This window comes from Exophiala bonariae (assembly GCF_035927105.1).
Source record: "Exophiala bonariae strain CCFEE 5792 chromosome Unknown scaffold_44, whole genome shotgun sequence".
Taxonomy (NCBI): Eukaryota; Fungi; Ascomycota; class Eurotiomycetes; order Chaetothyriales; family Herpotrichiellaceae; genus Exophiala; species Exophiala bonariae.
In genome coordinates, this window is record NW_027042519.1 from 33,208 (window position 1) to 58,418 (window position 25,211).

A 25,211-nucleotide genomic window follows, 5' to 3' on the forward strand; every position below is an offset into this window, starting at 1 on the left:
ATGTGGGTGATAGGCTTTATATGTCTCATTGTGAAGCAGTCGACACTTGGAGAAGATCTGGATATGTTCTTTCGGGTAGTGAACCTCAAACCATCACCAGCATCGGCAGAGGCGCTCAACATCGATTCTTGAGCTCCTGATTATCTTACTGCTCCCTGCCTAACTACAGTTTGGGGAGAGATTTGTTCCTTCCCGAAGCCAAGTCGGGAGTTCCGAATATGCTGAATTCCTGATCTCGGGAATCCCGGACTAACACTCCCTGTAGTATGGAGAGGCCTGGAGGTCAAGCTTGCAATCCTGAGTGACAGGACGTTTCCTTGCGGTGGACGGGTGATCCGCGCTTCCAAGAACACCTAGTGGTGAAGAGATCTAAATATCCCTTCTCACCCACTTACATTCATTCGGTTGGCAACAGGCCAGTAACCAAATCAGCCAAAAGTCACAGAGATTTTGTCAAGATGATAAATTCTATGACTTCCACAGATGGCGGAGAAAAGCCGCAGAGCTACGATGTCGTGATCGTAGGAGGCGGATCCGCAGGTATAGCTGCGGCGGTTGGTGCAAGACAGGCGGACGCCAGTGCAAGGATACTGCTCGTAGAATCTGAGGGATGTCTCGGAGGAGCAGCAACTCATAGGGGAGTAGTATCCTTTTGTGGGCTATTCACAGTTGAAGAACGCCCTCGACAAGCAATCGGCGCAATCTGGAATGACATATATCTGCGCCTGCGGAAATTGGGTGGAACTGAGAAAGCGCCCAGTAGACATAGGGGAATCTTCCAGGTATGCTTGACGTTTCGCTTCCGGGGCTTTCTTCGTACTGACACACCATCAAGGTTTTCGAGCCAGAATCCTTGAAATTGGTCTTGGATGACATGATGTACGAGCACCAGATCGATGTGCTCCTCCACTCTACTGTCGTCGGTGCGGAAAGATTGGGATCAGTAATATCCTCGATTGAAATTCAGGAACGGATAGGCAGAAGGCGGATCCTGGCGAACGCTTTTGTTGACTGCTCTGGCGATGGCGATCTTGCGTTTTGGGCCAGTGCTTCCACACGCTATGGTAACCACGGTATCGTTAATCTGGGATCCTTGGCTACACGATTTGGTGGTTTCTCAGCAGAAGCAAAGCCGACGGCTGTGCTCTGGGGACAAGCGATTACACAGGCTAAAAAGAAATCACCAGAATTGCAAGATCTTTGTAAGAAGAACTCGTCGGTATTGCTCAAGATGCCCTCTGGCGACATTATGACATTCCTCGCATCTGCTTCATATGACGCACGATATTCTGCCTCCATAACGTCAGCAGAAGCCTCTGGGCGTAAACAAGCACAAAAGTACCTGGAAATCTTGAAAAAATTGCCAGGCCACGAGAACATGTATCTGGTATCGAGTGGTCCCAATTTCGGTACGAGAGAAAGTCGCCATATCAATGCCACTTACCAATTGAAGGAAGATGATATCATGAAGAACACCTCATTCGACGATACCATTGCTATTGGCGCCTGGGGAATGGAATTCCATCAAGAAAGTCACGAATTCTGGGAAAGTACATTTATATACCCACCAGCACGAAGTTTTGAGATCCCTTTACGCTGCCTGCAGAGCATAGATACAGACAACTTATACGTCGGTGGCAGATGCGTCGATGGTGACCAATATGCAGCCAGTGCGGTGAGAGTGATGGGCACAGGACTTGCGACCGGGCAAGCGGCAGGTACGGCGGCTAGTATGTACAGCCGCAGTCGTAGCAGAGCACAAGCTGGAAAGGTTCAAGCATGTCTTATTGCCAATGGCGCATTCATTGACAGTCGGTCGCTGCCGGTGGCAGTGTTCGTCTAGCATGAATGAAAACCCTTTCGACAAGATAAAATGAAAGGTGTGTGTTCAGGCAAAGGATTCAGAGGCTAGGAACCAAGACATGTCAAAAGGGTCTGACAGGTCAAAGTCTGGTGCCCAGTCGAAAGAAGTCCCTTGGACATCAAAAGTCCACGACTCATTTGCGCCGAAGTGGAGAGGTGGTGCAAGTTCGAAAGCGTCAGGATTTTCCGGCCCATGGTCATTAGCGTGGTGGTCATCGGCACCGTTATTGAGAGACTGGTGGCCATAGTCCTCATGGTGGACGTTATTCGGTAGCTTCCGGTGAAGCACTTCAAGAGCAGCTACACAACGTTGAGCGGAGACACTGTCTGCTTGAAACCCGCTCAGGATATCCAGAGCATGCCTCCAAGCCATTTGGACTTTTTCTTCCGAGACCTCTGTGAGGAGTGCTGCGGGCGCAAGTCGGGCAGCAAGCAGTACAGTTGCTGCGAGATATATGTGTAGTACTCCATAGAGCCAAGCAGGTTTCTGTCCCCACACCTCAGCAGTGGTGATGTTTGTAGACATGGTCTCGATCAGATCGATGGCTTCCTCGACACACAACATCGAACACTGCACTGCCACCCGATGTTCAAGGCTAGTGGTAGGTTCTTGGCGTTCACTCAGTACTTTCGAATTGGTAGCATGGTGAGTTGTGCATATTCGAGACAGGACTGGCCGAAAGAGATATATGCGAGCTTGCAAGTATCGGATCCTCAGCACAGCTGCCTGTCTGTGGAAGGTCCGTGCTGGACTATTGTGATTTGGCGAAGAAGCCTCAGGAAAATGTAGTTGCAGATAGGACGGAACCCCTTTGCACCACTTGCCCATTTCATTGTCCAATGCAAGAACCGAATCTTTCCCCACAAAATAAGACGAATAGCTATCTGTTGTGTCACTAGACCGCTCTGAGTAAAACGAAAGTAGGATGCGCTGAACGAACTCAAATAATTCGATGGAGAGCACGAAAAAAGAAATGACTGATCCGCTTGACAGTAGCGTTGGAAAATGGACATTCGTATCACTCTCCATACTGCCCGATTGAAAATTTTCCTCATCAACTTCCAAGGGGATTGGTACTGTTGTGGTTCCGGCAGCCGCCGGAACCATGGCTGGGCGGCCTAGAGTCGCACTGAGCATTCTGAACATGGTCAACGTGGTTGCCCTTGATAATGGATGGAGGACAAAGAGCAAACCTTTCCATCATGAGGCAACCATGCCATACTCTTTTTACCATCTCTCTATCTACAAAGCCAGGGATCGCATCGGTGCTCGATGACGTGGGAAGATGTAGACCTAGAGAATAACAGGTGCGAATCGCAAGACCCATGATGTCCCATGCTTTGTGGGTGCTCCCTACACTCTTCAGATATTGAGCCATGAGAAGGAGAATTTGAAGTTGTTGTAAGGATGGCGAAACATCACCTAGAGGATCATATCGATATGCCGCACGAGCTCGATCAAAGTATATTCTAGCTTGTGCAGAGCCGTGACGGAATTCGTGGTCACGGTCTGACTCAACGGTATATTGACAACCTAGTGAGAGGACCAAGTTGATAAGGCAAACGCTATCCTGGTATGATGTCTGCATTATTGGGCTTGTGGCAGAAGGCATCGTGGTTCCGGACCATAAACTAGAAAACATGGATTCCAGAGTAGGTCTGTAAAGAAAAGGGTAGATGGGATGAACGTACTTCCAATACGATAGCAAGAGGGCGTGTGCTTCCTGCCTCAGTGGGAGTAAGTGGGATAATGACGGTGGGCTTGTAAGTTGCATCATCGGGAGTGCATCGGGTCTCTGTGAGACAGGAGAACCTGCCACGTGCAGGGGAGCAACAGCACGACGAACCGTGTCCATAAGTGCAGCAGCTGCGGCAGGACCGACATAGCCTTCATTCTGGGGCTCTCCAGTTACAGCACCTTCGATGGCGCTGATGTTGTTCGGGCCAGGGCCTGTTTGGGTGGGAGAGTTTGCAGGCAGAGATGTGCGATGTGCAGGTGCGGATGACGAGAAGCTGCCGTCCCATGGTCTTGCTGCCGATGGCGCCGAGGAGTGTGCCCTCTCCAGTTCATGGATACGTCGCTCGAGGTCTCGCACGAGAGAGTTTGGGATTGTATCATCAGTGCCGTCGACATATTTCCAGGAGCATTGATCTGAGCCCCAGCCTTTTCTCGTACAGGGGCCACAGACAGGTCGTTGACCATCGCATTTTGTCTTTTTGTTTCTGCAGATCTCACAGGCTAGAAGTGTTTTGCGACGCTTAGGCTGTCGGGGATCAACCATGGTCGTCTAATCGAGAGGCGGCTAGAGTGTAGTCGAGATGACTTATGGCATTGTCAGGTACTCGTAAGAATGCCAGTAGATGGTCTCGGAACACCCGAGAATTACGAGTAGATTGCAGTTGCCAGATACTCTTGATAGTCCCAATGAGGAGCGGGCCACAGGTACCCCATCGGTGCCCGTGGTGCTCAAATAGAAGTGGATGAGTATACGTAACCGTACATGGCATCGGCCTAGGTAGCAGTCTGCCTTGTACTTACTCGAAGCTGGGTACGCGTACGGAATACATGATGCTATTGCCAAATGGATACAAATTTGTACGAGTCAGAGGCCAACGACGCCCGAGGTCGGGCAATTTAGGGGCGGCGCGTCATGAACTCTTTTGAGGGTTAGTCTAGACTTGGAAGTGCTTGATCACCAGTGGTGTCTGGTTAGTGGTTGATAGTTGTGTGATTAGAGGTAACTAGTGGTGGCTAGTGGTGACTAGGTGCGGCTAGCGGCAAACCACAATTCTCTTCTCTGGTTGCTCCTTCCTCGTTATTACTCGTTACCCCAAACACGTGCCTGCCCAAACGGGCCGACCAAGAAATGACCCTCCGAGATCTTCCTTATCGAATCCACGATCCATGATCCATCAGCTGTTTACCAGCTTTTCTCCGCTCTTGTGCCGTAACCTGTACGGAAGACGTACGGAGGACTGTACCTGCAGCCCAAGGTTGAGGTATCTCCTTGGGAATTACCTAACTGGTGCTGCCTTGAGTCGCAGTTGTATACGACCCCCACCAAACTGCAGTGCAGTCTCTCACCACTCACAACTTACCACTCGCTACTACTTCCAAGTCACAACATCTCCTTACCACCATCCACCGGTCAGAGAGTTCGACATTGTCCTCCTCTGTCCCCTTTCAACTATTGACCTTTCCCAGAGGCCCATTGTCACTTCCCAATGAAGATTGTCCAGACATGACTTACACCGCTGCCGCCTCTACACTGTCTTGCGGCGCCTACAAGGTCTCTTCATACTACCAATCGCCTGATCCCCGTCAGAGGTGCGACGCACACCCGTTCACACCAGTTCCAACTCTGCTATGATCTACTACCCGGTAGACGGACCATATTCAATTTCAATGCCACCGCCATCGCATCCCTCAACCAAGTGTCCGCTTTGAGAGCCTGCGCCCGGCCTGAACCTGGCCAAACACCATGGTGCTCTGCTTCGGTTCCGATGACACTGAACCACAGGACGAATACGACCATCTCCCCTTCGGCCTGAGGTGGCGCATGCATTTTGGAAAGAAAGAGACCGACCCAGAGACCGGCGAGTCATTCCTCCGCCTTGGGGGAAATAAGATCATCAAAACTCACTGCTTCAACACCGAGTATCAAGCCCTGATGTTGGTAGATCGACATACTTCTGTCCCATGCTGGAAGGTTCAGTCCGTCTTCAACAGACCGGAAGGAAAACTCGTCGAGTATGAAGCCTTTGTAGGAAAACCGTTGCATACCGTCTGGCCTGCCATGTCGGCCCATCAGAAGAACAAAATCATCGCAGACCTTGCTCGTTTTGTTGACCAGTTGAGGAAGATGCAACCCCCAAAACAATGCGTCGTTGGAGATGCCACCCTGGGCGCCGCCCTGGATCCTAGATTCGGTCACGGAAGAATAGGTCCCTTCTTCTCCATCCAAGCATTCCAAGAGTTTGAGAGGAGAGGCCATTCACCGCACCATTTTCCGGAAAAGGAAATTCATGTGGTTCACGCACCACAGAAACCCTATCAACTGAAGTTCACCCATTCCAATCTCTGCCCGAGAAACATCATCGTGGATGATGCAAGTCGAATATGTGCCTTGGTCGGCTGGGAGTCGGCAGGGTGGTATCCCGAATATTGGGAGTATACCCAGATGTGTCATAACACCCCCAAGACCATGGGCGATTGGTTAGATGCCATGTGTAATGTCATCCCCAGATATGACCAGGAACTCATTGCCGAAGAAGCTCTTCGTGCTCGATACGCCGCATCGATATATGACGTTCCAAGAAGCGTCCGGGCCCCAACACCGTCTCCCAGTGAAATGCACAACGAGCAGCAGGAAATTGACGACCTAAATACCGACAACACCAGTGGTTGATGATTAGCACCATTCCCACCGCCGGTATGCAACACTCCACCGCACTCGGAGTTACGAACAGCCACAACACACCATATTTCCCCTATTTGCACACGGCATAAATATATTATATACCTAATTTTTAAGTACGATTGTCTCTACATAGAACGGGTAACTCTTTACATAAATACTGGTTTTGATGTTCGACTATTCGCATTGCAAAGTGAGACTGCCTGTTGCCTCTTCCCTTTATTCTGGTTGAGTGAGAAATGTAGAGTATTGCGCAATCGTAATTACCGGTTTATATGACAACACATCAATCCACCTATCAGTCTCCCAGATAGCAACTTGAAGATGCATGATCACCACGTTCAGATTACCGAGATACCCTTTTTTAGGATTTGCCCCCTCTATTCAAGCGTCTTACAAGGGGTTACCAACCTGTATTTCATACAATGAAACGAAAGAGACACCAGCAAGCGCCAACATCTTTCCGCCGTTAGACTTTGCTTTTTGGTTGTTATATCGTGGCGCGATCTGACGAAAGCCTTCGGCCAGTACTCGAGCCTGCCCTGCCATCTGCATAGCCGTACACGACATCTCGCTCAACATTTCCCAAGACAACAATCGTCCCACCATCTCTCCTTTGTAGCCAAGGCATTTGTCCCCTATGATGAAGAGCCCCAAGAGCAACATCTCTACCAGCGTTCCCTCTGTCCATTCGTTCATCGAACAGCATTTCAACATTGGCCCGACCCTCTCTCCTACCAACAGCATCCCACGGCGTGACAGTGTAAACCCTCGCCATCTTTGCATATGTCCCCGCACAGGCGATACTGACATTCGCATCTCTCAACGCCACGTCCGCCAGCCGCGAGTTCTGCGCCAGCACCAACAACTCCGCGATCGACGCCCATGCACTGGACGATTCGCCGCTACGGAACAGCAGAGCCACGTGGCTGAGAGATACGACGATGTGCAGTGTCAGTAGTGCAATGGCTAGATAGTCCGTCAGCGACATCGCTTGGTACGAGAAGCCGCCGATTGTAATCTCCAGCTTCGCTTCCGTGGCGACCGGGTGCTGGCCATCCACTGTTGGGCGAACGAGGGCGTGCCCGCCACGGAACAGCTCGTTTTGAAAATCACGTGCGTGAACATAGTCTCGAATCGTCCAGGAGGACACGGGGCCCGTGGTGTTCAGGATATGTTCGCTTCCCGTCCGGGATAGGGCGTCCGTGACCACCAGCGCGAGTAGCCACTCCAGCGCGACGGTGCGGTTCACAGTACCTGGGGTCTCTCCGTTCCATTTCTCGATGGAGGCCTCTAGAGATCCCACGATATCAGAGAAGATGCTCGTATTGCCGAGGAAGGTGTGGAAGTTGGCGGCTGTCCAGCCTCCTTGTCTTGATGGTGTCACGGTTGAATTGTCTGGATTGAAGTTTGTGCTTACTGAGCTGAAAAGCCAGTCTCGACTTAATGTTATCCTGGTGGACGAGGGATTGGACTGGACAGGGCGAAATTCTGAATATGAAGTCTGGCCCAGGTTCGTGGAGGGACCTTTGAAGACCGGTCCCAGGCTGACGGGGGCATCGAACTTCAAGTCGAGATTGGAGGACGTCGCGTAGGATCTTAGGTCACTGGTGATGGTGCTGCCGTCCGCCCATCTCGCATCGACTGCACAACCAACGACTGCAATCGACTCATCATTTGGATCTGTGGGTAGCTCGACCACCAGTATCCCACTTGCAGTGCCGAGTTCGCGTTGTCCATCTTTCCAGAATGCGCGAAACTGGTGGAGTTCTGGATCGGCCAACCAGTCGTGCTGGACGAACCTAGTTGCCTTGGTGGATGGCGAGCAGTGCTCTGCGCCGAGTACCGGCATTTCCAATCGGCCAGACCTAGAGGATAGATGTTGTGCAGATGTACATGAGACTCGGACAGCCGGTACTCTAGAAGACGTTGTTGCCGTTATGCTTCGAAAGTACTTGTAATTCGACTCTGTGGGACGAAGCCACCTGGAATTCAGCCCAATCGCCATGACCTCAGTCACCCAGTCCTGCAAAAGCCGCTTGTGATACATGGCATCCACAATGCGTGTGCCAATCACGGCCGTCTCACACGCATATCCACGGAAACTTCCCGAGTACCGCAGGCCTCGCGTCATCTCCAGGTTGTTGGTGACATCAATTCCTCTTGGACCGAGGATCATGTTGGTGGTCAGATTGTGACGGCTTCCAGGGATATAGGCCGGTCGTCTGAAGACATCAACCAGATCTCTGGCATTCCATAACGAGAGATACCCTCCTGTGAGGCAGAGTCCATGCTCTAACTTTTCTTCGGAGCACAGCTCTCGCATCGTGTCCGTTGATGCATTGATCATGGTGGGCCACAGCTGATCAACGCTGGCAGGGAGGTAGTACGTTGAGCCACCAGCAATCCACGGCTGCTCTTCTGGGATCAAGAGAACGGCGGAAGCCGGCCCTGCAAGCGTTGCAAAGAGGCCTGCAAATAGCAGAACGATAAGAATGCGGATCTTCGAGGAAAAAGCGAATTCGGCGCCCCACGAGCCTATCAGCTCTGGTGACCAGAAATAGCTGAGCCCAGAGAACATAAAAGCTCCCATCAACATACCCAGTGGAAGCCCTTCCCCATGCACAAGCTCCTTGCGAATGAAATGTAACACGACCGTGGCAACACTCGCGACAATGAGGAGCTCGTGCATTTTCGCCGCGATCTGCAGCAGTGCGAGATTGATGGCCGGGTCAATGATTGAACCAGGAAGCGTCCGGCCCAGGTAGGATCCCGAGAGATTAAGGCTGATCAGGACTGTCGATATGCTTATGGGAAGTATATGCACCGCACATCTCGCGAGCATCGTCGTCCGAGAGCTTTGGTACACAGCCTTGGGTGTTTCGCTTGAGATCGTATCGAATCTGAGGAGCCATGAATGCGGTCTTCGAAGCCATGAAGGAAGCCGGGTAGACGATAAGAAACGTCGGATTCTGGCGGTGCTTGTCGTCATGGACGAGCGTGGCAGGATTTAACTCGATTGGTAGTCTATCTGGTAAGGTCTGATGAGCGCCACAGCAGATACGGCTCAGCTGTGCTTTAGGATGTGTTGCAGACACACGCCTGGCGTAGATGATATACAGTGTAGCCGTGACCAGAAGGGAAGTGTGCCATTTCATGGCAGGGAGCAGGCAGGAGACCACAGCCGCTGTCTAGGAGTAGGGGGCGGTGCAAGTGTCTGGGTAGCTTTCGCTGGCCTTGGTCGAGAGGGTCGGCCATGAGAACGGCGAAATACACGTCCGTCCTCGTAGTTGAGACTTGAACTTGGTCTGTCTAATTTTGTAAAGAGGTGCCTCACGTGCCTGACTCTCTGGTGTTAGAGAATACCAAGGTGCGAGGAGCAGACGTCCCTCGAGGTTTTTCAGGCACCAGACGTGGAGAATAACGAGGAAGGATAAATATCAGTCTCCGTAAACACACAACTTGAAATCGAAATCGAGCAATAAACTTACGAGTAGAGCGAGGACCATGGCTCAGCCCCATCATCAACCTGGCCGGTGCCTAGGGACGAAACAGAGAAACCTCTTGGCTCCCTCGAAGCGCTGCCAAAGCCTTGGTGTGTTTGCTAACTGGGCTGGTAGGCAGTTCAAGCCGGAAAGCAGATGGGTCAGCTAAAATGTTTAGGTGAATAATGTACCAGTTTGTGCCTGGTAGATGTCTGGAGGCTACTTTATTTTGATGGTACTAATCATTCTGATCCCTACCCATGGGTGGGTAGAACGCCGCTGCGTCTTGTAGTTGAATAAATCCATGGCCGAGGAGCCTGCGAGCACGAAAACCATCACAATCAAAGGGAAAACATGACTTCATACACGCAAGGCACAAGTTAAACCCAACTATGAGACTGGAAGAGAGTTCCCGAGTCCTCTCGACTCGACATTTTCGGGTACCCTGAACGCCGTCGCCATGCACTGTACAGAGAAACACAACGCGCCGACATAAATATTCTTACAACTCATGTCGTCTCTTGGAATCGGGCAAGACTCCGGTCCCAATCTTTAGAACCAACCCTGCCTATCATACACCTTTTATACGCTAATCAGCTTTTCCATTCGTTGTGCCCAAAAGACCTTCCTTCCCATCCAGTTGGAAGTAGCCGCTGCTGTTTCGACTGAGGCTTCGCTTGATGGTCGTGCCATTTCTGAGCACGGAGATGAGGGTGATGATGGCGGCCACCAGCAGCGCAAATGACAGGTACGGGTGATATGTGCCGAAGTTTCGGATCTGGAAGAACACATTTTCAAATGTCCCTATTGTCGATTTTGGCGTGAGCTTGGGTGGTGATGCAACAATTCTGCCCAAAGTTTCTAGTATCGACGTTCGAGATGGCACAATGAAAGCTCCAGAATCGGTTTGATCCCAATATCGGCGATTCTGCTCAAGTTAGTCATGATCACACCACATGGAGCCCACAATTGCTTACCTCCTCATCATTGATAATGACCCTTTCACCCTTTGAAACATCAATACCGTAAGTTGACCTCAACCAACGTTCCCAAAACACTCCATCGACCCAGGCAAAGCCAACTCCTTTGCGGAAGTTCTCTTCTGTGATGCTGATAACTCTGCTCTTCGCTTGACGTAGGGCACGTTGATCATTACGATCCTCGGCCTCTTCAATTCGCAATTGCTTGGAATCACGCATCTCTTGCCTTTCGAGCTGAAAAGCTTGCTTCTGTTTGTCCATCCATTCTAGAGCAGCATTCTTCAGCTCTCGCTTGGATTGTAGAAACTCGTCCGGACGTTCCCTGGATAGTACTCCCAGAACAACATATCTTCCAGCCATGATGTCCTTTGCGTTTGATGCTGTCAATTCAGGCACAATCGGTAACCACGTGGACTGCATCCAATTCAAAACCTTCCGGAAATCCCTCATATCTTTTGGAGCCAAAGCATTATAATAAGTGGGGCGGCCATCTCGAGAAACGAGCAGCCTTGGCCATGTGGAAATCTTGAAGCGGTTGGCGAGGATGAGAGAATCGGTTTTGACAATCTTTGCATGACCAATCAAGCTCAAAGTCAAGCGATCCAAAGCTGCAAAATCCTCAGACGTGGTGGCCTGGTCAAAGAAGTAGACAAAGATAACCTCCTCAGTCTCTTCCATTTCTTTGAATGTCGCAGCATCAACATACTTGACATCGCTATCCAAAGCCTTTTCACCAAATGTGAGGAGATCACCAAGACCTCGAAGGCCTTCATACTCGACACGTTCGCCGCCGCGGAAGAAGTAGATGGTGGGATAAGCTCCGACCTTGGCATCTTTACACAAGCGGGAGTTCTCTTCACAGTTGACTTCACCGATGTTTAATTTACCCTCCATCTCTTTGGCCATTTCGGCCCATGTGGGAGCAAGATGTTGACAATGGGAGCACCAAGGAACGTAGAACTTGATGAACCAGGAATCCTGAGAATTGGTGACGAGTTTCTGGAAGGTTTCGGCGGTCAAAGGGACGGAGAGGCCCTTGGGGTTGGGTGGAAGCCCGGGTTTCTTGTTCGAAGTTCTGCCACTCTTGGCTGTCTCTGAGGCCAACAGTGCTGAATTTGTTTCCGTGGATAGCTGTGCTGCTAATTGATTGTGCTTATCGCCCGCAGCAGCTCCGGCTGCAGGGTCCTTGTCCTTGGCCACACCGGTATGAGGGAGTGTCGTGCGATCTGCTGATTTTGCGCCCGCTTTGGGGACTTTGACACCCCCTCTTGGGCGGGAACCAGGCTTGATTTGTTCCAATTTTTCCTCGACATAGCTGCTGAAGGCTTCCATTGTCCTCTGGCCCGAATATTTCTCGACCATCTGGCCGTCCTTGTAAAGAACGAAAGATGGCCATGCCTGGATACCGTTCTTGACACAGACATCACCGTAGGCTATGCAGTTTAAGGACGCGAAGTGGAAGTTGTAGAACCCATGGAAACTGTTTGGGGAGGATAGATCTGGTTGACCTCCTTTCGTCATGCCTTCGAGAGGATCGGATGTCGCATAGAATTCGTAAAGGGTTTGCCAATGAGGCGCAATCGCTTGACAATGGCCACAATAGGGCGAATAATGTTTTACCCACCTGTATCAAGTCAGCAGGTGTGGTTCACAATCGGAGGTGGGAGTTTACCAGTAGCCCTGCTTTATAGTATCGGCAAAGTGTGCGCCTTCTATTTCTTTCATTGGGGGCACTTTAATGTCGTTGAAAATGGTAGGCTGTACAGCATCTTCACCATCCGCTGGTGTGTCTCCTGATACAGCATCTTTGGCCAGGTCCGACCCTTTCCTCTGATTAGGCGGTGCAGCGAAAGCGGATGTTAATGCGGCTGTAAGAGCCCATGCCAGCAGGAGCGGTCGCATTGTGAAGATTATTGAGGCGTTTATCGAGAGGAGCAGTAAGGCAGGTGATGTTGGGAGAGGAACTCGAAGTCGTAGGATGTTCGCCAAGGAAATATTAGGGAGAAGGCCAATCCTTTGTCAGAATTGTCGAGAGTTGGCGCAGTTTTAAGACGAGAGAAGAGGGTATGAAGCGAGTGTGCAAATGGGAAGATTAATGCGACATGGCCACCGAAGGCAGAAACTGGAAGCAATTGATTGTAAAGAGGCTCAATAAAAGCACATGTCGACGTCCGGCTGGGTTGCGAATGAGAAATGGATGGGAACGAGGTGGCCAGACTCGACGGTGCAGTTCAGGGTGATTGAGGGTGAGGCCTGGGGCGAGCTGAGAACATGGCAGGTTATCCGAGTACGGTGAATATTTCTCCCGTATAGTGCACAAGCTACGTCGACACATGCAGATTGCTGAGTGCAGCTCTTATCTTGCCAAGTCCTATGACGCAAGAATGGGGCAATCCGGCAAGTCCAGTGCAGTTCGATTTCATGCCCAGCAGGAAGCGGTTGTTGCATGCGCCTCTTTCACCCACGGGCACTGCAAGCCTCCACCTTCCAGCCTCTACCATTCCACCTCTCCTCTCATTCCTCCTCTCAATCCACTGCATATCAACCACTGACAGTCCACCACACCATCTACGCCAGGTTTATATCCTCACAGCTGCTGCTGCTACTCCTCTGTGCAGCTTACGAGCTCGCAAAAATGAGGGTCAATAACCTCCTCTTCTCACTTCTCACCGCTACCGCTGTCTCCTCCAGGTCTCTCTTCAGTGGCAACCAACATGCTCTTGTCGATGAGCCCCAGCATAGCGTTCCTGGCAAGAACCCTCTAAATGTGAGAATGCGCCCTACTTCTCAGTTTCCTGATAGCTGACAGTTCCAGTTCTGTGCCGATCCTAAAGACTACATTCTCACCGTCGATTATGTCGACCTGACACCCAACCCACCCGTTCCGTATGTATTTCTCTTCGCTTGACTGCTTTGCAGACCGATTGACAACTAGCAGGGGCGAGACTCTAACAATCGTCGGCAATGGAACATTCTCAAAGGACATCGAGCCCGGTGCCACTGTTTTCCTTCAAGTCAAATATGGCCTGATCACCCTCATCAAGCAAGAGGCAGATCTTTGCGACAATCTGGGCAAGATCGATCTGTCCTGCCCCCTGAAGGAAGGTGTGTTTACGATCAAGAAAGAGGTTGACATTCCCAAACAAGTGGTAAGTCGGCCATTCAAGATAACACCGCCCTGGCTTTGAACTAACGGATTGCTAGCCGCCGGGAAAATACACCGTCCTGGCCGATGTAAATACTGTCGACAAAGAGAAGATCACCTGCATGGAGAGCACAGTATTTTTCAGCAGATAGTGAATGCCTGTGGTGCTAGAGAACGAATCATCAAGGTGAACACGGCAACAGACTGAGGCTGGTGCAATGGATTTATTCATGTCTTGTTCTGATTCTTACATGCGCGGCGCTAACGTGGAACTTGTACTCTTGGGTAGCGATTCCCTACATATCCTGATATTCCTTTAACATAAGCGTACTATCTGAGTACAAATCATCGAATCTTCTTTTACTGGTTGACTGTTGCTTTCCCATGGTTCGCATGCCCATTCACAACGTGGGTTCCCTGTGTCTCAACCACCACGTGTACCGGACTTCAGACCACGGCTATTCAAAGGGAGAGAAACGCACGAGTAACGGTGGCTATTGGCCACAAGCAGGTCGAACAGTCGGTATTGTCCATTCAGTCGACCGCCGTTATAAGAACATCTCGACAATAACTTCGTCGATGAGGATGCTGCGATGAGGATGCCGTCGACAAGAGTGCCATCGGTGAGGACTGTGAGGTTTTAGTCGGTGTGGACGCTCGGTATACCGACGAGGAGGATATCGCCGACGAGGAGGATATCGCCAACGAGAACGTCGTTGATAGCGAGGCTTCGTCTCACCCGCTCGCTCGCTCGCTCGCTCTCTCCCTCTCTCTCTCTCTCGCACGCCTGTTCTCCCCTCCCTCCACGTTCTCTCCCACCACTTCTTTTATTCATGAGATATCTGCCCCCAGGATTTGACGTCTGAAACTAGTATGAGACTATAAGTACTCCGTACAAAAAACTCTTCATCGCCATGGCCGAGAGATTGATGGCGAGGTCGACCCTCTTTGGGCTCACAAGTTTCTACCAGCGACGTCACATGCAAACACTGGCCGATAGTGAGGCCTTCTGGGTGGAGATCAGATTATTCAGGGGATCAGAGCGTAGCTCTGCATCTTAGGCCATTTTTCCTTTCCTAGAAGTATGTCTATCGCTATAAGGTCAGTCATGGACCTCACCTTTATGAAACACATAGGGTCTACTTACTGGAGAGACGATCTGTTCTCACTGGTAAGGACAACGTTGAACGATGTCAGTGTGTTTCGCCCCACGTGATACAGCTGCAATCCTGTCTGAAGAATGCGGGAGAAAGTTTCTGACGAGTGGTTGAGCTCACTGGTACGTCTGCCATTATGATGACCGCCGCCATTGCCGCCATTCTAACTGTCATCAAATAACAACTAACCAGTGCCCTAGAAGCGATATAACAAGGTGACCGAGAATTGGGATCCTGAATCGAGCACAAGGATTGAACCCAGCGAGAATGTCAAATGAAATTGCCTTCAGACTGGCCGCTTTCCAAACCCCTGTCTAGACACATCATACTCGAAATCTTGCCAAACGAGTGGCGGCCGAATCTCACTCAAATTGATGCTGGCCATGAAACTAGCCCACGAGACTGGCAGTGTACCATCGCAAGCTTTGTGAGCTACCCAATCAGAACAATTGAGACGTCTGTTTACCCCAAAGCTGGATGACACACGCATACAAGATCCTGTCTCAATTACATACATGCTTTCTTCAAGCGGGCAATCCGGTAGGTCTTTTGCGCTACTAATGGCCAAGCAAAGATGCTGATTTCTCCAAGATCAATGGATTCATATTTTTCTGTGCATGCTGCATGTGCTGCCCTAGATTCAAGTTCTGCGAAGGTGAAAAATCTTCAAGTGCATGTTAGATCAGTCATGTGGAATGCATCACTTCTACAGCAAGGTATTGTGTTCTACCAAGTACCAAGGTGACTTGCGACCTGATGGGGCGTTTCAAGAGAGTCTGGAAGCTTTGTGAAGTGTGGAAAGCATTGAGAAAAGCGGACTCAGGAGACTGTGTGATTGCAGGGCAGAAAAGAAGACAGCGGCGAAATTGTATTCCTAAATAAATGAGTGGAGGGCCACTGCATACGCAGGTAAGTGCCAGAGGCACGAGTGCCAAGCAATGGTCAGAGCTGGTACTATCACAACTGCATACATTCTCGTGATTCGTGATTCATGATTCATAAACACACCACAACTTCCCTACTGATATTCCAGCACATATGACTTTGAGCATACCCGACCTCTACCAAAAAGGTCGAGTTCTCAACCCCTTTCAAAATGACACCAGCCAAGGAAAAGATCGATCTCAAATTGACAGTGACGGCCAAGGAAAAGATCAACTTTGGAATGAAAGTGATGGTTCAGGAAAACGTCAAATTTGAAATGATAGTAACAACCAAAGAAAAAGATCAACTTCAGAAAAATGGTATTGACCAAAGGGAGGATGAACTCCAGAGCAATGGTCGTTGGCGAACAATGACTGAAGTCACTGCATGCTGTCGATGGCGCAGTCAGTTCACATGCATTTGACTGTCAGGCGGCTGATTGTAGCAATCCTCGCGGCTTGGGTCGCCCCAAATAGCTGTTCAGCTTCCTTTGGGCCGAGCTTTCGGGCAGCTTCCGCCGCATTTCTCAGCAAAGCTGCTCTCCCAGGAGCTCCACGGCCGAGCCGCGCAAACTGAAACATGGATTCGAAGATTGTTTGCAGCAACAGCTCTGGGTTGTTGACGATCTGTACTACAGTGACTGCTGTGCCACCAAGTCCTCCTATGATGCTTGCCAGCCTCGCAAGAACAGAGACCCCGGTAAGCGCCGCAGTTGCTTGCCCCAAGAAGGGGAGGAGCGTCAAGACGCCTAGCAGTATTTGGAGAATCAGCTCCTCCTTTTTCCTTCTCTCGTCAGCAGCAATCGCTGCAGCCACATCCTTGACAACTTCCATGGAGTTCTTTGTTCGCTCCAGCCCTGCAACAACGCATTTGTATGCATCGATGAGCTCGTCAATGTTGCCCACATATGTGCCATGGTCAATGTCGACAATGGCATCTTTCAGGCTTTCAAGATTCACCACTAGAGATGGTAGTTGCTGGTCTACCCAGGACTTGGGATTCATGACCACATAATCTGATCTCAGCATTGGCCAGTTGCGCATTTTGTACACATGTGGACAACAAGCCAGGTCGCCATTAGGTTCATGGCATGTGGTGCAGGCTTCTTGTTGATGCTCACCGAAGATCAGGTCAGATTCGTTCAAACCAAAATTTTGTTCGAGCGATTTGTAGAATTCTGCTTCTTTGTTGTCGTCTTTAAACTCTAGCCATTCTGGAATTCCGTGAATCGCCGTTTCCGCTTTGCCCACTCCTTCTGCAAGGCAATAGGGTTGTGGCTGATCCGACTGCTCGTAAAAGCAGTTGAAGTATTGTGAGGAATTGTCCCAGACGTAGGATTGCAGCATTCGGGGCAAATTCTTTTCCATATAATGTTTGTAAGTTTCAAAATTGTCGTCATACTCACGACCAAGAGCGCCTTGGAAAGCTTCCAGCGCAGCGGCGTAGTTGCTTGTCAGGACTGGGAGCAAAAGTTCGTTGTAACAGTGAGTCGGGACGGTGCCTAGCAGGGCTTCAAGGTCTTCGAGCGTGTTCACACTGCTGTTGCACGTCCAAGGCAAAAGAGTTTGACAATGAGCGAGACCGATGTTGATCATGACCAGAAACAATAGGATGAAACTGGGCTGCTTAGTGTGTTCCATTGTGACTTGAGGCCTGAGTGTCAAGTTGAGAAAGTTCAAATCGAGTGACTGGGGGGGACCAAAGGATGCATGTTTGTGATTTCAAAGAAAGAGAGATAGGGCATTTCCAAGGAGATGACTGTAGAAAGCATGGGAGCAAGTTCATTGAGTTATGTAGGCAAATGGGAAGGGTGGGCAGTGGGATGGGTAATGTTGTAGCCATGTTAGCTGATCGCACTCTAGTCTCAGCTGCAAGTATCACGGAGTAGGCGAGTAACTACAGGATCGCCTCACACGACTGCCTGAAATCGATGTAATTGTAAAAATATCCAACTACAGAAATGGTCATCCCGTAGGGCCGTCGAAAAGGTCGCCACTGTGGTGTAATTCTGAGCTCTCCCGTGCTTCCCACCATGAAAGTTGATGGTGTTGAAAGCCTTGCTGAGGTCAACGCACAGATGGGATGGAATACTGATGATTGCCGCTCGTGGGCGAAGTCCGCACGACTGCTAGTCCAGTGAGGAGTGTGGTACTATACTGTGGTGTCTTGTGCTGTACATTCCTTGGTCTTGTGATGTACATTCCTTGGTCTTGTGAACAGTTTCACATAGATCACTGGGTTTCTACCAAAACAATCGGACCTCTCCGTCAATAATTGATGTAGCCGGCGAGACTGCTCGAATGGCAGCTACCTTGCACAGATGATGAGGCCACCGCCAGGTTTTAGGTATACGCTATAGTTCATTTGGAATAATGAAACTGGCTCTTCACAGTATATCAACTTTGGACCTCTTTGTTTGTTATCTAGAAGATACATATTACCACGCGTCACCTCAAGAGCCGTAGTACCAAAAATAATGGAACCACCTTAACGTAAATCGCGCTCATATGATTTGAGAGTGGAATTTGATAACGAAATGCTTGTGGAAATCCATCTGTCCTGCCGCAAAGACCGGTTACGCAGCCACAAACTGGTCTGCTGGAAGTGATGAATGTTCAAAGTGATCTTCTTTCGTTTTACCATACGGCAAGCTCGTCTTTTAGATTGGGCAACTTGGTCCTTGAGTTGGAGTCTGAATTGGTTCATGCAGGGCGAGTGGTTGGACCTACTCTGCAACATGGTTTGGCTAATCGTAGTATGTTGAGGGTCTTCCACTCTGAGATGACTTGAGCAGAGAATCATATATTTAATAAGACGCCCCGGGCTTCATCAAGTTCTGGTATATTGATAGCGCACGCCAACTTCGACGACGGTGAGATCATTGAGTTTGTCTACATTTTAGTTTGACACCGTAGATATTGATTGACCTCTAGTCTTGCCTCCTCAGTGCCGTCCCATTCAAAATGAAGTTGCTCTCAATTTTTTTGTTTCTGTGCTCAATTGCACGAGTCTGTGCGTTTGCACAAACAGGAGCCTACGAGCGCATGTTTGTGTTCTATTGTCTTCTGTTGGACCTGGAAGCCAATGGAGTGAACAAAAAAATTGTTCCAGACTGCCCAGATTGCTCAAATTTCAACAAATTCCTGCAGTATATCGAGCAAGGCAAGGTTCAAGGCGATGCACCGGATATTACGCGGGAGACCAGACCAGAAGTCGACGACACCGCGCGGATGCTCATCAACAAAGGGCATACAGGCGAATACCGTTCGACCTTGATCCACAACAGCGTGAAAGCAGACCGTGACATCGCATTGATGATAGACGAACTGTCACGGTTCGTGGAGGGGACCATTGACAGACTTCCACGCGAAAAAGACTGGATTTTTGAGGGACTGCATAAGTCCATCCAGAGAGTCAAGGAACATCGTCTCCTGGGAAGGGCCGATGCATACGAGAAGAAGGTCCGCCAGGCTCTGGAGGGCCTCAAGGACGATGAGGACAAGCCTCTCAAGGACAACAAAGGCAACACTCTCAAGGTGGAAACTCAAAAGGTCACATACAGTCTGCAACCGAATCCACCCCAAGGCCACCAAAGCGACTACCTGAGATTCAGCCCCGCCGCCACCCTCAGGTCTATCCAAGGTACAGTATCTGAGGAAATTTATCAACGCATCAGCAACGAGATCAAATCCGCCTGCGTAGCCGCAAGCGATGACAGCCACAACCGGAACATCGAATCGGCCAAGAAATGTTCCTCAGCATTCTGTGCGCTCAAACAACTGCGAAACTTTAGTTGAAAGAAAAAAGTCATCTGAAGGTGTGGCGAAGATGGTGGATGGGACTGGTGGGTGATACTGGTAGTGGAATCTTGTTTGCTACTTCAAGTTTTGCTTGTGTGACCGCTTACTAGGTTAGGCATAAGATCAAGCCCCTAGTAACTAGATGTCGAGGATGATGCTGTCGATCCAGGTAGCTGATGTGGCAGGCTTGGGAGCCCCGGAGCTTTTGGTCCTCTCATTTTCACTGTCTTTTTCTGGCTTTCGGTATGATTTCAGGGTATAGTGGTCTTGACCACTATTTAGTCTTTAAGCAAGGGTTGAGTCTGGCATAGGTTTGGACTGCTGGAGGTTTTGTGTGCACGAAGGTAGATAGTCGTTTAATCTTCCTTTGGGATTCTTGCTTTTGGCTGTTCGAGTTGGCGCTTCGACACAACAGAACATAACCAAGTAAATGCCCTTCGTTCCCTTGAACTGCTCTCTGTGTGAGCCATGGCTGCTTGTTTGACATGATTAGGTCCATGTAGGTTCCTCAGCGCTGCTACGCCAGAGGGTGCTACCTTTACCCAGGCCGGAACACAGGCATTGCTTGTGTTTTGTTCTCATGTCGAGTCCTGTCTGACACATGACACATCGGTAGTTGTGACGGTGTAACTCAACCCGCCATGGAATGCGTCGTTTTAGGCCAGGGTTCCGGACAGCAATATCTTGGCCTGTCAGCGTGAGCGGTCTTGAAGGTGTGAGGACCTTACTCACTCCTTCAGGTTGTACAACACAGCGGGACGCGGGTAACGGGGTTGGTGTGCCGCTACCTGTGAGTCGAGGATCAACTGCTAGTCAGGATTATAACTCGACTATTCAGTGGATGGAGAGAAAGCTGGGGAAGAGTAATCTAGAACCACGGTAACCACGATAACCACTGTGAAATGTGTATCTCTATTTGTGCATTTCCTCTTTTGAGCCAGCTAGATCTCGTCGTCTCCGTCGAATGGACTCTTAGATTTCAGCAACAGTGCATGACCTGTCCTCCAAACTGACGTCTTGCTAGCTACTCAACCATCATTACCACTATTACACCACCCACCACCTAGTGTAGAAGAGATTCAGGGATGACTGACCGCCTAGAGTAACCTCAATCCGCCATATCTACTCTAGCTAGGAGGGCGGAAACGGTGGGTGGCCACTGGCCACCGTGGGGTTACCAGGCAAGGCAGCAAGGCAAAGCATCGAACCATACCTACTCGTAGGTATCTAGGTACCTGCTCAAAATGGTGATTATCATTGGGTCACCAAGTAGGGATGGTGGAGCACTGCCTGGCCCGGGCGGGCCTCAGGCTGACTAACCGTGGGCCACGGTGGAGCCACACTTGTTGTGTCTCGGTGCCAAGCCGCCTAGTTAGCTGCCTAACTACCTACGGTACTTACTCGTAGGTACCCAGGTAAGTAACTTCAGACCCAAGTTAGAGGTACAGGGGCGTTAGGCCCTCTAACTAGTCACCTCTCGCTGCCTACACGCAATACACTTCTATTTCTTTAATCCCTACTAGGTACTCTCTCTAAATGCAAACGCAACCTTGATTGAACCTTGAGCTTTCAAGCCGAACGTGCTCGGGCTTGCCAGGAAAGTCTTGGCAATTCCTGAGGTCCTCTTCCTGCAGTGCAGTCCGAGTTTCAGTCACCCTCGTTTGATTCTTCATCATTACACCGTGACCTCTGTTCTCTCTCTGTTCGCTGTTCTCTGTTCTCTCTTCTCAGACCCAAACCTCGGAAATCATGGAGGACTCCATGGACGACTTCACCGACGACTTCTTCCACCCCACCGTGAACAATTTCAGTGCAGCTGCTTGCACTGCAACGATGCGTGGTGAGTCCATTCCAGAGGACTTGACAGTCACCACCCATCAATTTGCTACCGTAAGAGGAATATTGCACCATCCTGGGTTTGGCCGGGTTTTGCATGGTACTGCCCCTCTGTTCACTCGAGCTTTGAATGCTCGCAGCATCATGAGCAATCTTGTCCCCACCATGAACGATCCTGACGAATTTCCCTACTGCATTTGGTACCCTGACACAGCAACCCAGCACACCTATCGCGAGTTGGCATCACGATATCCTTCTATGAACTACCAAATCGGTCGAGCATGCGCAGTTGCTGGCTACTACAATTTGTACTTGGAGCTCAACTTGCTCCCCGATGTCCACATTGCTGAGGAAGCCCGTGAGAATGGACATCTGGATATCTTCCACCACATCATGCAAGCCCCGACCCTGTACGATGTCATGAATGACTATAACCGCACCATCAACTCGACCAGTCCCAAATATCCCGCTTTCCTCAATGGCGACACCGCCGTCACCTCGTGGCTCACGACTCACAAACAACAGTGTCAGGCACCCACCTTTTTCCTCGGTCAAGTGCAAGATCACCATGAACAAATGTCATTCAACATCACCGAAGACATGAACCTCGATGAACACATACCTGACCTAGGTCCAATGCCACCTGAGATGAATCAGCTTTTGTGCATGCCACTACCACCACATCTGCCCAGTGTCCGCAAGGATCTGTTGATCATCATGGCTGCCCATAACGGTGATATCGATCGCTACTCTCGCCTCCGTCGCCCGACCATGCTCCACTCGGAAATAAATTACGTTGTACACGGCATCTACCACAGCACACAATTCGCAAAGTGGTGGTCTCAACAAGGCAATTGCCCCAACCTTTCACCATTTGCGCGTTGCCGAGTCCAAAGCGCTATTCATGCTCGCTTTATTATGAACAACGACCTGTCGTCAATCAACACGAGTGGCTGTCAATCCAACCTGCCTGATCTCATCTATTATCCGCAAGTTGCAGCTGAAGCCACTTACCGCGAGCTATTCAACAGACAGCCTCAAATGAGAAAGTCGATTGCACGTGCCTGCATCGTCGGAAATTACCAGGCACTCTATGATGAAGTGAACATTGAGCCAGATTATGGCCTCATGGCTGAAGCAACAAATAGCGGGAACTCATACTACCTGAACGATCTACAACGTAAGACTGAACAGGGGGCTGAAATGGGCACCCGCGCAAATTTGCCACACTGGAAACATCTCGCTCATTCACAGCTGTCCAAAAAGAAAATCATTTCCCCGACAGGAAACTTGAATGAATACATCTACCGCCAGGGCTTCGACTCCTTCTACGACGGACTTGATGCCAACACTGACCACATCGAATACCTCATCGGTCGCCTTGGTGATCCGAGCACAAATGATAGCAGCAGTCCAGTAGTTCAAGAGCTTCCCTACCATGTTGCGAATGAAATCAATCGCTCACCGAAGAGAAAGAGGGAGTTGAGCAGCGAGAGTGGCAGTGGCAGTGGCAAGTCTGACTCTCCTGAGTACTATTATCGACCTTCGGGTTTCGGTGAAAGCAAATAGACGACAGCACATGAAAGTTTGCTCACATTGACAATCAGCCAGCGAAGCAATGGCAAGTATGTACTAGATAGTGAATGACAATCAAGAGTTCATCAACCAATCCCTACCTCTCACTTCGGACTATCTCCACAGACCTTGTGAAAATCTCCGTACTTAGACGAGCCATTAGCTATGATTTCCACGAATTTCTCCATCGAGCAGCTTGCTCCCGGTCCGTCCTGGCACCACGGGATAGGTCTCGGAGCCGTGTTGGCGATGACTCTGATGTAGTCTCCCTTCCTGCCCGGCCGATCGTCACAAGTCATCTTCTCCATGCCGACGTGGCCAAGAAAAGGGATGAGGTCGCTCATCCGCCACGCTCGGACCCAGTTGATATGGTCGGTCGGGAACTCCTCGACCGCCAGTGACGACGAGTTGAAGATTCCCAGGGCCGTCGCCACGAAAGGGGGGACTTCTCGGTGCGTGAAGCTGAGGAAGAAACGCTGTCCTTCTGGCCACCCTGTACCCGTGTTCGTCGCGCCGGATTCGGAATCAATCTGCTGGAAAAGAGTGCTCTGGGCCTGCAGCCATGGAAATCCGAGATACGGTGACAGCGGGTTCATCGGCCCCACCATGTGCGCATATCTGAGGTCCCAGGCGTATTCGTAGGACATCCACTCGGCGTCGGTGAAGACTTTGCATAGAGGGCTGCGTTGGCCTCGGATCGCTGACTCGTAGCCACAGAGACCCTGAAGACCGACAATATCATTGTCACTAAGTTCAAACGGTGTGAATGGGGCGAGTCGTGTGGAGACGTGCTGGGCATAATGATGGACGAATTTGGCCATTTCTTCTTTCCCGGGTTCTTTGTTGAAGGCTGGACATGACTTGTGCGGCACCAAGGCATCCATACTGCCATTCGTGTCGTGCAGGATACGAACAACCTCGACGTCTTGGCCGTGGGGGAAAGCTTTGACCAAGGCCTGGGCGGTGTCATATGTTCGTGCCTTTTTATCGGCCAGTATTCTTTTGACCGTTGGAGCTAGTTCGGGATAGCGTTTGCGGAGATGATCTCCGACTTTCGCAGCATCCTCGGCACCAGCAGGTGTAATATCCTCGAGCCGATCTTCCAGGATTGGGGAATGCCATTGCTCCATAAAATCCAAGGGGCCAGACCAGCCTTGACGATGTTGTTCCAGCTTCCAAAGAAATGGCCTGATATATGTTTGATACTCATCATCATTTCCATAGATTGATGCGTGGCGAATGATGTAGGATGCAGCTGTCACCTTGCATCCCACGGGTGCGGTATGTTCAAGACCAAAGCCTACAGCATCGAAATATGGTGAAATACCGGGGAGATGCAGTAGGGGATCGAATTCATAGCCTTGAGAGTGGTCTTGAGGCTGGAGTGGTACCTGAAACTGGGAAGCTGGGTATGCCGACACCGAAAAGGTGTATGATGCCACCAGCAGCGCTGAAAGGGAAAGCATCATCTCTTACAACACCACAGCCAATGGATTCAGCCTTGTTTTACAACACCAGAGGTTTCTTGATGGCCACGGAGGATATGTAGGAGCAGTTTTTTACTCGAAAACCAGCACAAGTCGAGGAAGTCAAGCTTGGAAGAAATCGAACTGGGAAGTTACCTGTCAGATCAACCATGACGTCGTTGAGTTTGCAAGGAACGATGAAGTTGTTCCTGGCGCTAGTAGTTAGTGTCCGCCGCTAGGAGCCACACGACTACGAAGCTAACCCTTTGGCGACTTAGTGCGAGGCTGGCTGTCCTCAGAATGTCTAGCGCCCCCGTCCACGATGAACGACCGCCCGGGGTACCGCGGACTATCTAGATAAGCCATCCATCTACCAGTCCGAACACAGCTTTGGCAAGAAGGGGAACTACACGTCTTGAGCGATCGTGAAAAACGATGTATCATACTGTTGCATACTGCTCTTTGTTATGTTCCTTTTCGCTTTAGATTTGATTGGAACTCGAAGTCAATAGCCGAATTCCGCTCGCGTCGGGTTTGCCTTGCATTTTCGGCCGATATTGAT

General features: G+C 50.2%; 10 protein-coding genes across 10 annotated transcripts; 5 read left to right on the forward strand and 5 right to left on the reverse strand.

Moving 5' to 3' along the window:
* Window positions 1-458: 458 nt before the first annotated feature.
* LTR84_010490 (uncharacterized protein) lies at window positions 459-1,843 on the forward strand (the record flags this gene model as incomplete). The annotated part of the gene is made up of 2 exons (XM_064854026.1): window positions 459-596; window positions 836-1,843. 2 exons carry the CDS (start codon window positions 459-461, stop codon window positions 1,841-1,843), a joined length of 1,146 nt encoding a protein of 381 aa, XP_064700369.1.
* Window positions 1,844-1,888: 45 nt separating this feature from the next.
* LTR84_010491 (uncharacterized protein) lies at window positions 1,889-4,145 on the reverse strand (the record flags this gene model as incomplete). Its single annotated transcript, XM_064854027.1, has 2 exons — window positions 1,889-3,026; window positions 3,058-4,145. 2 exons carry the CDS (start codon window positions 4,143-4,145, stop codon window positions 1,889-1,891), a joined length of 2,226 nt encoding a protein of 741 aa, XP_064700370.1.
* A 1,200-nt stretch (window positions 4,146-5,345) lies between these two features.
* LTR84_010492 (uncharacterized protein) lies at window positions 5,346-6,272 on the forward strand (the record flags this gene model as incomplete). The annotated part of the gene is made up of 1 exon (XM_064854028.1): window positions 5,346-6,272. One exon carries the CDS (start codon window positions 5,346-5,348, stop codon window positions 6,270-6,272), a length of 927 nt encoding a protein of 308 aa, XP_064700371.1.
* A 499-nt stretch (window positions 6,273-6,771) lies between these two features.
* LTR84_010493 (uncharacterized protein) lies at window positions 6,772-9,439 on the reverse strand (the record flags this gene model as incomplete). The annotated part of the gene is made up of 2 exons (XM_064854029.1): window positions 6,772-9,067; window positions 9,114-9,439. The coding sequence occupies 2 exons, from the start codon at window positions 9,437-9,439 to the stop codon at window positions 6,772-6,774; spliced, it is 2,622 nt and encodes an 873-aa protein (XP_064700372.1).
* Window positions 9,440-10,355: 916 nt separating this feature from the next.
* LTR84_010494 (uncharacterized protein) lies at window positions 10,356-12,648 on the reverse strand (the record flags this gene model as incomplete). Its single annotated transcript, XM_064854030.1, has 3 exons — window positions 10,356-10,694; window positions 10,744-12,370; window positions 12,419-12,648. 3 exons carry the CDS (start codon window positions 12,646-12,648, stop codon window positions 10,356-10,358), a joined length of 2,196 nt encoding a protein of 731 aa, XP_064700373.1.
* A 733-nt stretch (window positions 12,649-13,381) lies between these two features.
* On the forward strand, window positions 13,382-14,043 carry LTR84_010495 (uncharacterized protein; the record flags this gene model as incomplete). Its single annotated transcript, XM_064854031.1, has 4 exons — window positions 13,382-13,513; window positions 13,562-13,632; window positions 13,685-13,895; window positions 13,951-14,043. 4 exons carry the CDS (start codon window positions 13,382-13,384, stop codon window positions 14,041-14,043), a joined length of 507 nt encoding a protein of 168 aa, XP_064700374.1.
* Window positions 14,044-16,382: 2,339 nt separating this feature from the next.
* Window positions 16,383-17,612, reverse strand: LTR84_010496 (uncharacterized protein; the record flags this gene model as incomplete). Its single annotated transcript, XM_064854032.1, has 1 exon — window positions 16,383-17,612. The coding sequence occupies one exon, from the start codon at window positions 17,610-17,612 to the stop codon at window positions 16,383-16,385; it is 1,230 nt and encodes a 409-aa protein (XP_064700375.1).
* Window positions 17,613-18,935: 1,323 nt separating this feature from the next.
* On the forward strand, window positions 18,936-19,769 carry LTR84_010497 (uncharacterized protein; the record flags this gene model as incomplete). The annotated part of the gene is made up of 1 exon (XM_064854033.1): window positions 18,936-19,769. One exon carries the CDS (start codon window positions 18,936-18,938, stop codon window positions 19,767-19,769), a length of 834 nt encoding a protein of 277 aa, XP_064700376.1.
* Window positions 19,770-21,521: 1,752 nt separating this feature from the next.
* On the forward strand, window positions 21,522-23,177 carry LTR84_010498 (uncharacterized protein; the record flags this gene model as incomplete). Its single annotated transcript, XM_064854034.1, has 1 exon — window positions 21,522-23,177. One exon carries the CDS (start codon window positions 21,522-21,524, stop codon window positions 23,175-23,177), a length of 1,656 nt encoding a protein of 551 aa, XP_064700377.1.
* Window positions 23,178-23,287: 110 nt separating this feature from the next.
* Window positions 23,288-24,652, reverse strand: LTR84_010499 (uncharacterized protein; the record flags this gene model as incomplete). The annotated part of the gene is made up of 1 exon (XM_064854035.1): window positions 23,288-24,652. The coding sequence occupies one exon, from the start codon at window positions 24,650-24,652 to the stop codon at window positions 23,288-23,290; it is 1,365 nt and encodes a 454-aa protein (XP_064700378.1).
* Between the last annotated feature and the right edge of the window lie 559 nt (window positions 24,653-25,211).